The sequence below is a fragment of the Nerophis lumbriciformis genome, linkage group LG21, assembly GCF_033978685.3.
Source record: "Nerophis lumbriciformis linkage group LG21, RoL_Nlum_v2.1, whole genome shotgun sequence".
Lineage (NCBI taxonomy): Eukaryota > Metazoa > Chordata > Actinopteri > Syngnathiformes > Syngnathidae > Nerophis > Nerophis lumbriciformis.
This window is the reverse complement of record NC_084568.2, coordinates 5,727,653-5,740,778: the sequence shown is the minus strand read 5'-3', so window position 1 is coordinate 5,740,778 and position 13,126 is coordinate 5,727,653. Positions and strand designations below refer to the sequence as shown.

General features: G+C 38.4%; 1 protein-coding gene across 2 annotated transcripts in view; it reads left to right on the top strand.

Moving 5' to 3' along the window:
• The window catches only part of zc3h12ab (zinc finger CCCH-type containing 12Ab), a 28,578-nt gene extending 16,023 nt beyond the window's left edge, over positions 1-12,555 (top strand). For both annotated transcript variants that reach the window (XM_061983464.2, XM_061983463.2), the window contains exons 4-6: positions 3,251-3,485; positions 10,025-10,125; positions 11,487-12,555. In XM_061983464.2, coding sequence (XP_061839448.1) covers positions 3,251-3,485; positions 10,025-10,125; positions 11,487-12,244 — 1,094 coding nt within the window. In that variant the 3' untranslated portion in view covers positions 12,245-12,555. The remainder of the gene's footprint in view (positions 1-3,250; positions 3,486-10,024; positions 10,126-11,486) is intronic.
• The last annotated feature ends 571 nt before the right edge of the window (positions 12,556-13,126 follow it).

Below are 13,126 nucleotides of genomic sequence, written 5' to 3'. Positions count from 1 at the left end.
CTCCTACCGGTCGGACGTGCCCTAAACACCTCCCTAGGGAGGCGTTCGGGCGGCATCCTGACCAGATGCCCGAACCACCTCATCTGGCTCCTCTCGATGTGGAGGAGCAGCGGCTTTACTTTGAGCTCCTCCCGGATGGCAGAGCTTCTCACCCTATCTCTAAGGGAGAGCCCCGCCACCCGGCGGAGGAAACTCATTTCGGCCGCTTGTACCCGTGATCTTGTCCTTTCGGTCATAACCCAAAGCTCATGACCATAGGTGAGGATGGGAACGTAGATCGACCGGTAAATTGAGAGCTTTGCCTTCCGGCTCAGCTCCTTCTTCACCACAACGGATCGATACAGCGTCCGCATTACTGAAGACGCCGCACCGATCCGCCTGTCGATCTCACGATCCACTCTTCCCCCACTCGTGAACAAGACTCCGAGGTACTTGAACTCCTCCACTTGGGGCAAGATCTCCTCCCCAACCCGGAGATGGCACTCCACCCTTTTCCGGGAGAGAACCATGGACTCGGACTTGGAGGTGCTGATTCTCATCCCAGTCGCTTCACACTCAGCTGCGAACCGATCCAGTGAGAGCTGAAGATCCTGGCCAGATGAAGCCATCAGGACCACATCATCTGCAAAAAGCAGAGACCTAATCCTGCAGCCACCAAACCAGATCCCCTCAACGCCTTGACTGCGTCTAGAAATTCTGTCCATAAAAGTTATGAACAGAATGGGTGACAAAGGGCAGCCTTGGCGGAGTCCAACCCTCACTGGAAACGTGTCCGACTTACTACCGGCAATGCGGACCAAGCTCTGGCACTGATCATACAGGGAGCGGACTGCCACAATCAGACAGTCCGATACCCCATACTCTCTGAGCAGTCCCCACAGGACTTCCCGAGGGACACGGTCGAATGCCTTCTCCAAGTCCACAAAACAAATGTAGACTGGTTGGGCAAACTCCCATGCACCCTCAAGGACCCTGCCGAGAGTATAGAGCTGGTCCACAGTTCCACGACCAGGACGAAAACCACACTGTTCCTCCTGAATCCGAGGTTCGACTATCCGGCGTAGCCTCCTCTCCAGTACACCTGAATAGACCTTACCGGGAAGGCTGAGGAGTGTGATCCCACGATAGTTGGAACACACCCTCCGGTTCCCCTTCTTAAAGAGAGGAACCACCACCCCGGTCTGCCAATAAAAAATTAAGCATGTTCAAGCATATTGCACTTCAAATATCGCAATTTCATCACATCACAGATAGTTTTGTGTAGGTTCTCTTTTTTAAAGCATATTATACCATCTTTTGTTCCAAAATTAAGCATGGTCACGCATAACAATGGCTAATTTAGGGCTAGAAATATCAATACTGCAGTAGCAATGGCCACGGGAGGAGACGCTGTTCAGTATCGTGGCCACTGATTGGCTCAGTCTCAGGCGACATTACTCCATTGGATTAAAAGAGTGTGACAAAAGGGTTTCATGTCCAGAGGGCTCTCATAATGTTGACAAATTGCTTTAGAACAGGGCTGTCAAACTGGTTTTCATTGAGGGCCACATCGCAGTTATAGCTGCCCTCAAAGGGCCACTTTTAACAATGAGTAATATATGAATATACATATGTGTGTGTGTATATATATATATATATATATATATATATATATATATATATATATATATATATATATATATATATATATAAAATACCCCAAAGGGAATAAGCGGTAGAAAATGGATGGATGGATGGACATTAACAATATGTATTTTTTAAATAAGCTGCAAAAAAAAATACTTAAAAAAGTTGCAGCTCAGTCATCAGAATTTTACAGAAAAAACAGTGGGTTTTTTACAGCATATAAAAAAATTTTAATGCATGGATTTTAACCGTAAAATATTGTTGTTTTAATGTTTTTTTGTTTGTTTTTTAATGTTTTAGTGTCTTATTGTATATGGAAAAAAACAGTACCAAAGTTGATTTTACGGTAAAAAAAAACTCAGTCTGTGGAATTTAACCGTAAAATCTACTGTCAATTTTACAGTCTACAATTTGATTGATCATTTGTTTTGAAATCATAAGTCAAACACATATTTAAGTACGGTACAGTATTTATCTTTATTTTTAACAAAACATATGTTTTGGAATACATGATATTAGAATATTTAGATTTTGATAATATTGCATTTTAAAAGATATGCAATTGCATGCAGTACATGATTTTTACTGTCAATATATTTAACAACAATATATATTTTTTAAATAAGCTGCAAAAAAAAAAAAACTTAAAAAAGTTGTAGCTCAGTCATCAGAATTTTACAGCATATAAAAAAATTGAATACATGGATTTTAACCGTAAAATATTGTTTTAATGTTTTTTTATTTGTTTTTTAATGTTTTAGTGTCTTATTGTATATGGAAAAAAACAGTACCAAAGTTGATTTTACGGTAAAAAAAAACTCTGTCTGTGGAATTTAACCGTAAAATCTACTGTCAATTTTACAGTCTACAATTTGATTGATCATTTGTTTTGAAATCATAAGTCAAACAGATATTTAAGTACAGTATTTATCTTTATTTTTAACAAAAAATATGTTTTGGAATACATGATATTAGAATATTTAGATTTTGATAATATTGCATTTTAAAAGATATGCAATTGCATGCAGTACATGATTTTTACTGTCAAAAGGGAAATAAATATATTCAGTAAGAAAAGATTTAAGCATTTTATTAACGCATATTATTTCCAGGCTTTCTCGGGCCACATAAAATTTGACCTGTGATTTAGAAGTTTGTAAAATGGTTCTTTTATACGCTCAAGCTATAGAAATATTTGATTCATAATTAGTGATTCCTGAAATGAATGTATCGCGTTCATACCGGGAACCAATTAACAGCAACAAACAAGGGATGACTGTAAATGAATGCAATAAAATGCAGCACCAATTTTTATATTAATCCTGGTGATATTTGTATTTTTGCCTACAGATTTGTGTGATTTCTAAAAGGAGTTAATATTTTAAGACACTTTTAATGTTATTACTAGACTGTGAATAAAAGGAGATATTCTCTCCAGACAAGTGGTTATTGTCCATATATTTTTTGGACTTGTATTTAATCAACCTTGGTTATAAAAGGATGGTAATTGTTGCTAATTTGGAATTACTTAACACATTTAAAATGTAATTAATTCATGTAATTTAACAAATTACTTAACAGCTTTAGATTTTATAGTTCACACGTATTTTTTTTTGTCACACAGATCAGAGGATTTTGGAGGAACTTGAGAAGAAGAAGCACCTGACGTTCACACCGTCGCGCCGCGTGGGGGGCAAGCGGGTGGTCTGCAACGACGACTTTTTCATCGTGAAGATGGCCTACGATGAAGACGGCGTCATCGTGTCCAACGACTTGTACCGCGACCTCAAGGCCGACAAGCCCGAGTGGAAGCGTTTCATCGAGGCGAGGCTGCTCATGTACACCTTCGTTAACGACAAGTGAGTCCAAGTAGACACTTCATTAGGTACACCCTGTTACTACAATCAGAGTAATAAGCATATAGTTAAGCAGATTATCTTATATTGATTCATTTTTATTTTTATCTTCAATTGTTCATGGTTTGTAATTTGTACCCTCACTGCACTGACTGTTAACCCTTTAATGCAGGGTATAATGTCACATTTATATTTTATATGTTCATTAATGTGCATTGTATCATGTCACAAAGTTATAACAAATGGCAACTTCTTATGAGGAGTTTTTTATTGTACATCTATAAACAAGCTTATTGGTGTGTCTAGTACGCAGGTGTCTAACTCAAGGCCCGGGGGCCAGATCTGGCCCGCCACATCATTTTATATGGCCCGCCAACGCCTGCAAATAATATGCATGATGTATTCTTTCTGTTTTGACAGAAAAAAAATACATTTATTGCATGCACTTGCATATACTTTATTCAATAATATCTCATATTGTAACAAACACCTCTTAAGGCCCAAGCTGTTTGTTTACATGCTTTTTTTTATTTCTCTTTGCTATTTGGGATTATTGGACCCTGATTAGAATAAAAACTAAAAAATCATCTTTTGATATGATGTACTTAGTCCATAAGTACACAAATGTGTACTTCATGTGTAGTGACATGCAAATTTTTATTTTTACACTTTTTTTTTCCAAATTCCATTGTATGTTATACTCTTCTAACACTACCAGATGGCAGTATAAGTGTCCACATAAGCGGCCATAAGACCCCAATTCAGTAGTGTACACAATTTTGGAAATAAGAGCTAAAAGGTGTCATGACTTGGACTTTGGCGTGGTTTGTTCTCCCGTGGTGCAAATGAACTGGACTGGTCATGGCGTGAAGGTAAATACATGATTTATTCAAACTATCAAAAAAAGAATAAACGAAAAGCGCGCACAGGGGCGGAGGTACAAAACTAGACTTTAAACACAAAACTTGCACATTGGCAGAAACTATGAACAATTAAACAAAACACTAACTGTGGCTTAACAAACAAAAACTTACTTGGCATGGAACCGGCATGAAAAAAAGAGTAGCAAGGGTCATCAGGGTGTGGAGAGAGTGCAGGAGCATAAATGCGGGGATGTCGTCAGGACGAACAACAGAAAATGAATGAACTTAAATACTATGGACATGATTAGTGAAAGCAGGTGCGTGACTCAAAACGTGAAACAGGTGCGTGACGTGACAGGTGAAAACTAATGGTTGCTATGGTGACAAGAGTGCACAATGAGTCCAAACGTGGAACAGGTGCGTGACGTGACAGGTGAAACTAATGGTTGCTATGGTGACAAAACAAAACAAAAGTGCACAAAAAGTCCAAAATTTAAACCGAACATTACTAAAACAAAACATGATCACACAGACATGACAAAAGGTGCTGTCCACGCATGTTTTTTTCTTAAAATAAATATCTGCTTGATTTATGTATGAATCTGTATAATATGTATGAATTTAGGTTGGAAAGTAGTTATCTCTGATAATAATGAACCATTAGTTTCATGTTTCCTAATAATGTAACAAATATTTTATCATACATTAAACTTTTTTTGTAAAAATGAAAATAAAATATCTGACTCACTTATTTTAAATCATGTTATCCATTCAATTATACATTGTGAAAATGGTAATAGATTGTATAGTTAAAAATAAAAAGGCTGCTCAGTAGCCAGAATTTTATCATTAAAAAAAACTGGTACCATTTTTTGTATTTAAAGCAAAAACACCAACCATAGAGTTTATGATTAACACTGGCTGCTCTGTCGACCAGAATTTTACCGTAAAAAAAACATTGTAGCATTTTTTCATTTACAGTGATATCCTGTAAAGAAAAAAAAACACGATCGAATCCATGGTAAAATTCTGCCGACTGAGCTGCCAGTCTACAGGTTTTTTTTACGAAGTACGTAAAAAAAGCATATTGTAGTGCAATAATATTAAAAGGGGTACCGTATTTTTCGGACTATAAGTAGCAGTTTTTTTTCATCGTTTGGCCGGGGGTGCGACTTATACTCAGGAGCGACTTATGTGTGAAATTATTAACACATTAGCGTAAAATATCAAATAATATTATTTAGCTCAGTCACATAAGAGACTAGACGTATAAGATTTCATGGGATTTAGCGATTAGGAGTGACAGATTGTTTGGTAAACGTATAGCATGTTCTATATGTTATAGTTATTTGAATGACTCTTACCATAATATGTTACGTTAACATACCAGTTGGTTATTTATGCCTCATATAACGTACACCAGGGGTGCTCACACTTTTTCTGCAGGCGAGCTACTTTTCAATTGATCAAGTCGTGGGGATCTACCTCATTCATATATATAATTTATATTTACTTATTTATGAAATATATGTTTTTGTTAACAAGTTAAAGGTGTTTAATGATAATGCAAGCATGTTTAACACATATAGTTAATATTGTTAAAAAATTAAAGGTGTTTAATGATAATACAAGAATGTTTAATACATATAGTTAATATTGTTAACAAGTTAAAGGTGTTTAAAGATAATGCAAGCATGTTTAACACATATAGTTAATATTGTTAACAACTTAATGCTGTTTAAAGATAATACAAGCATGTTTAACACATATAGTTAATATTGTTAACAAGTTAAAGGTGTTTAAAGATAATACAAGCTTGTTTAACACTTATAGTTAATATTGTTAATAAGTTAAAGGCGTTTAAAGATAATAAAAGCATGTTTAACACATATAGATTCCTTTCTTTCATGAAGACAAGAATATAAGTTGGTGTATTACCTGATTCTGATGACCTGCATTGATTGGAATCAGACAGTAGTGATGATAACGTCCGCTTTTTTCAAATGGAGGAGAAAAAAAAGTCCTCCTTTCTGTCCAATACCACATGAAAGTGGTTGGTTTTTGGCATCTTATTTATCCAGCTTCCGTACTCCTTTGTATACACTTTACAAGAAATACATTGTCGGCAAACTCCGTAGCTTGCTAGCTTGTGCACGCCAGCTTTCTGAGACTCTTATTTTGTTAGCGCAACTGTGCAGTCGGTCTTTGGAGTTTTGACGACAGGTACGGCGCCAGAGTCTGTTGAAATAAAGTGTTTCTCGCCTTCCAGTCGGTAATTTTAATGAGCTGGCAGCAGCCAGCGTCATCTCAGAAGACCCTCGGGTGCCGTGAATGTCAATCAAGTGACGAAAGTGACGTCATAGTGACGATTTATGATCGCTCATTTATAGGACTATTTTTTTAATGCCTGGCTGGTGATCGACTGACACACCCTCCACGATCGACCGGTAGCTCGCGATCGACGTAATGAGCACCCCTGACGTACACTTATTCAGCCTGTTGTTCACTATTCTTTATTTATTTTAAATTGCCTTTCAAATGTCTATTCTTGGTGTTGGCTTTTATCAAATAAATTTCCCCAAAAAATGCGATTTATACTATAGTGCGACTTATATATGTTTTTTTCCTTCTTTATTATGCATTTTCGGCCGGTACGACTTATACTCCGGAGCGACTTATACTCCGAAAGATACAGTAATATTACTCTCCGTTATAAGCGGCCCTCTGAGGGCAGCCATAACTGCGGTGTGGCCCTCGATGAAAAGGAGTTTGACACCTCTGCTCGAGTGGGACAGGCCAAAGTTAAGTGGGAGAAAATGCAGGTGTTTATAAATGATTCGATGTTTCTCTGCGGCCCGGTAGCAAATGCGTCACGGACCGGTACCAGCCCCTGGACTGGTGGTTGGGGACCACTGCCTTAATGTACACATTGTACAGCACTTTTATTGGAAGGCTTTAGAACAGGAGTGTCCAAAGTGCGGCCCGGGGTAAATTTTTGAACAAAAATACTATTACAAAAAACAAAAAATACCTAAAGAGTGTGAAATAAAAGAGCAAACCAATGTAAAGTCAGCGATCCTGTCTGTTCTGTCTCCCTGTAATGTTTGTCTGATCTTGAATGGGATTGTGCTGAAAATGTTAATTTCCCCTCGGGGATTAATAAAGTATTTCTGATTCTGATTTCTGAAAGCAACGAGAAAAGTTGAAACGTTACGAACAAAAAGACGACATTCAGTAGAGGTAGCGATCTTTGGGCACCTCACAAATGATCTGATAACGATTCCTGGGGCGGCGATTTAATTCAGAATCAATTCCCGATTCAAACAGATTCTCGCAATGTATTATTGGCTATAATAATTATTTTTCAAAACAGGTTTCAAAATGTCATTTTTTTAAATTATTCTTAAAAAAATGTAGGATTTATTTCATCCCTAAAAAATTTTAAATGTAAGTTTCGTTTTCAATAAAAAAAAAATTAAATGATGGACGACGTGGCTCGGTTGGTGGAGCAACCGTGCCAGCAACCGGAGGGTTACTGGTTCAATCCCCGGCTTCCGCCATCCTAGTCACGTCCGTTGTGTCTAGGGATGTCCCGATCCAGGTTTTTGCACTTCCGATCCGATACCGATATTGTTTTTGCATTTCCGATCCGATACCGATACTGACCGATAATGGCCTATCCGAGCATGTATTAAAGTTTAAAGTTATTTAGCCTACTTAGTTGTCAGAATCATGTTGAAAAGGGTTTTAGTACTCTTGATAACAACTAGCCAGCTGAATTAGGGGAGTTTGAATAATACACAATGGTTGGTAACAAGAAACTGACCTGTTTATTCAAGGATAAACACAAAATAGACAAAATTATACATGACAAACAGAAATGGCATCATTGAACTAGGGCTGGGCGATATGGCCTTTTTTTAATATCGCGATATTTTAAGGCCATATTGCGATACACAATATATATCTCGATATTTTGCCTTAGCCTTGAATGAACACTTGATGCATATAATCACAGCAGTATGATGATTCTATGTGTTTTGATTGATTGATTGAGACTTTTATTAGTAGGTTGCACAGTGAAGTACATATTCCGTACAATTGACCACTAAATGGTAACACCCCAATAAGTTTTTCAACTTGTTTAAGTCGGGGTCCACTTAAATTGATTCATGATACAGATATATACTATCAGATATATACTATCATCATAATACAGTCATCACACAAGATAATCACATTGAATTATTTACATTATTTATAATCCAGGGTGTGGAGGGGTGCGCCTGATGTAAGTGTCAAAAAGACAGCCAAAAGAGTTTGATATGAGAATAAATCTAAAGTTAAAATATAGGGTAGAAATGCACCCATTTGCAGGAAATGTAGTCTTGATTTTCAAAATGTTCTTTCAAGGCTTGCATGTCTACATTAAAACATTCTTCTTCATACTGCATTAATATATGCTACTTTTAAACTTTCATGCAGAGAAGGAAATCACAACTAAAAAAATCACTAGTTTTTTCATACGGTGTTGATGTTGAAATGTTTGCCTTGCATTTTGATGGTGTGGACGTGTGGCACCGAATGGAGATAAGCGTCTCGACAGACGTTATAATATTTGAACAATGATGACGAAAACTGTTGTCTCTGTCGTGTCGGTGTGTCGAAAATTGTTATGCGCTTATTTTTTTATTTGATTTTGTGTGTGGCATAGATTTGCCGTGCGCAGAGGACGCTTGAGCAGGCGCGCACCTTAGCGGCTGCGCTAGCATCACAGCTAACGTTAGCCATGCCGCTACCTCGCTCTCTGCTGGGAGAGGACGTATACGTATGTGACGTGTGACGTGACAGTATGTGACGTGTGACGTGACAGTGTGTGACGTGTGTAAGAAGGTGCGCTCGCTGTCTGTGAGAGGGAGACACAGGAAAGAGTGAGAAGAGCCTGTCGTGTAATGCCAGCAGCTAAAAGCAACTGCGTGAGAATTGTGGATGTGTTGAAGGTGTGCTGGAAAATGCGGAACGGAAATTACGGAGCAGCAGAAAGTGGAATGTATTATTTAAATAGGTGCGTTGGAAAACACGAACCGGAGTTTTTTTTTAAACTGGATCTGGATCGGCATTTTCCCATGCCTTGCCGATACGCAATTTTTGGCAAATATCGGCAGCCGATCCGATCCAAATATCGGATCGGGACATCCCTAGTTGTGTCCTTGAGCAAGACACTTCACCCTTGCTCCTGATGGGTGGTGGTTAGAGCCTTGCATGGCATCAGTGTGTGAATGTGGAAAAAGTGTCAAAGTGCTTTGAGTACCTTGAAGGTAGAAAAGCAGATTTACCATCACCATAAAACTATGAATCGATTTAGAATCAGAATCGAATCGTGAATCGATTTTTTTGAGACCCCCTAACATACAGGGTTTTTTTTCTCCAAAAAAATCTATATATTATTGTATTGGTTTTCAAAATAAAATATATCAAAGTGGTCCCCGCATTTTTGAATTTTCAGTATGAGGCCCTCAGTGGAAACACAGTTTCGACACTTTCTTTAAAAGTCCTAGGTCATCATTTTTTGTGATTAATCTGCTGTATTTGACAACCCAAGGCATAAAACAAATATTACAATATTATTATTATTGTTGTTGTTATTATTACTGATTCGATTTTCTCCTCAAAATACAGGTTCATGGTTCCTGATGATCCACTTGGCCGCCACGGTCCGAACCTTAAGAACTTTCTTCGGAAGTTTCCAAAGACGCAGAAAACCCCTCTATGTCCTTATGGTGAGAGATGTTACACACACACACACACACACACACACACACACACACACACACACACACTGTCACTAGCCCTGTGGTGCACTCACAGGCTAAAATCACAAAACTCCTTAACTTTTAAAAGTTACAATGTTAGGAATCAAAACGGTCGGTTAATCTTCTCGGTGTGCGGCGGAAGAAAGGTGGTGGGGGTGAGGCAGTGTCGACAACGCTGTATGATAGTTCCTGAATGTTTCAAACCATACATTGCTGCTTTCTTTGGACTATTTTGGAGCTTACAAAACTAGAAAAATAGTTTTTAAAAAGTGCAAGTAGCACAATAGCTAACGGCAGCACTGCTCCGCTGACTGAACGAGCACGGAAAGTGGATGTGCTGCCTGGCACAAAATGGCTGCCCTGCTGGCACACAATAGGGTGAGTGAAACGTTTGTACACTGAGACAGGGTTCGTATTACAAGGCGTATTTTTATTTGGTAAATGGAAAAGTCATGATTATGAGATAAAAAGTCATGATTATGATATAAAAAGTTATGAGATTAAAAAAGTCATGATTATGATATAAAAAAAAAAAGTCATGGTTATGATATAAAAAAAGTCATAACTATGAAATAAAAAGTAATGATTATGATATAAAAAAGTCATGATTTTAATATTAAAAAAAAGTCATGGTTATGATATAAAAAAGTCATAACTATGAAATAAAAAGTAATGATAATGATATAAAAAAGTCATGATTATGATGTGAAAAAGTCACGATTATGATAGAAAAGTAATTATTAAGATGTAAAAAAGTAATAATTACTATATATAAAGTCATGATTATGATATAAAAAAAGTCACGATTATGATATTTAAAAAAGTCATAATTATGATATAAAAAGTAATGATTATGATTTTAAAAAGTAATAATTGTGTTATAAAAGTCGACATAAGGAGATAAGGAAATCTAAATTTTGAGATAAAAAGTCTAAAAATGAGGGAAAAAGTCTATAAATAATTTTCAAAAGTCATATTTATATCACATCTTTTTCCATTTCTTAATATTTACTAAAAAATACGTTAAACTGAAATTGAGAGATGAAAGTCATATTTATGACAAAAAAAAGTTTAAATTATGAGTTTTTTAATTTTACAATTAAGACTTATGTCATCATTTTGACTTTTTATCTCGGGTCTGCGATGAGGTGGCGACTTGTCCAGGGTGTACCCCGCCTTCCGCCCGAATGCAGCTGAGATAGGCTCCAGCACCCCCCGCCACCCCAAAAAGGGACAAGCGGTAGAAAATGGATGGATGGAAATGGAAAATCTTGCATAGTGCGGGGGTTCTTAAATCGAGGTTCCACTGTAGCGTCTGCTCTTTCCAGGAAGGAAGTGTACCTTCGGACTCAAATGTAGGTTCCAGCATCCTGAGCGGGCCAAGCAGTCGACTCTCTTGCTTGCCAACGAACTGCGGGAGAACACGAGGAAGCTCCCCCCGTGCAAATCACTCGACAGCGGCCTGGCTCCCGGCGAGAGCCTCCTGCTCGTAGAAAGCATGGCCAGGAAATTGACACTGGGTCCCGAGAAGGGGCCCTTGAAGAAAGAAACCCAGGTTAAAGTGGCCCACTGCACAAGTTCTCATAAGCAGCTGGACTCTGGCATTGGTTCTATAGACAGTCAGAATGGAGCAAAATCTGGGAGCTACCAGCCTATACATCATGGCTCTGCTAGATTATCTCCATGCCACTGCTGTCCACACGCCTCTTGGAGATCTGTTCATCAGATGCCAGCTCGCCACGACATGATGCGTTCCGACTTGCCTCATTACGCCACCTACGGAGGCCACCCTCTGAGCATGGAGGCCCACGGCCACAGCGATCACCTCCACATGTACTGGACCGACCCGCTCAGGCACGGTGCGCCCGCCCACTCTTTCCCGGGCGCCCACTCGCCAAGGGAGCCTCGTCAGAGGCCGCCGTCCAACCCCGACTCGGAGGAGAGAAAGGTCATGCGTAAAAAGCTCCTCGCCATCTATAGCGCGTACGTGGTGGACGCCGCCATGGACATGTTTCCGCATGTGGTGGACCCGCAGATGTTGGTGGCTGAGATCGTCATGATGCAGAGTCACAATAAGATGAGATGAGCTTTGTGTACAGTACACGCCAAACCTTTGGACACACCTTCTCATTCATGACTACCGTATTTTCCGCACTATAAGGCGCACCTAAAAACCTCACATTTTCTCAAAAGCTGACAGTGCGCCTTATAATCCGGTGCGCCTTTATATATGGACCAATATTGAGCCACAACAGGTCTCGCAACTACGGGATGCATAACGTAACCCCAGCCTCTACTGTAGCGTCTATTCTATGCGCCTTATAATGCGGTGCGCCTTATACATGAACAAAGTTTTAAAATAGGCCATTCATTGAAGGTGCGCCTTATAGTGCGGAAAATACGGTATTTACATTGTAGATTGTCACTAAAGGCATCAAAACTATGAATGAACACGTGGAGTTATGTACTTAACAAAAAAAAAAGGTGAAATAACAGAAAACATGTTTTATATTCTAGTTTCTTCATAATAGCCACCTGATTACTGCTTTGCACACTCTTAGCATTCTCTCCATGAGCTTCAAGCACACCTGTGAAGTGAAAACCATTTCAGGCGACTACCTTTATGGGTTCTACATGTAAAGCTACTTTGGGTACTTAGAAAAGCGCTATATAAATCCCAGTTATTATTATTATTATTACCTCTTAAAGCTTATGGAGAGAATGCCAAGAGTGTGCAAAAAAAGTCATCAGAGCAAAGGGTGGCTATTTTGAAGAAACTAGAATGTAAAACATGTTTTCCGTTATTACACCTTTTTTTTTTTGTTAAGTACATAACTCCACATGTGTTCATAGTTTGGTGGAGTTATGTACTTAACAAAAAAAAAGGTGAAATAACTGAAAACATGTTTCATATTCTAGTTTCTTCAAAATAGCCACCTTTTTTTGTTAAGTACATAACTCCACGTGT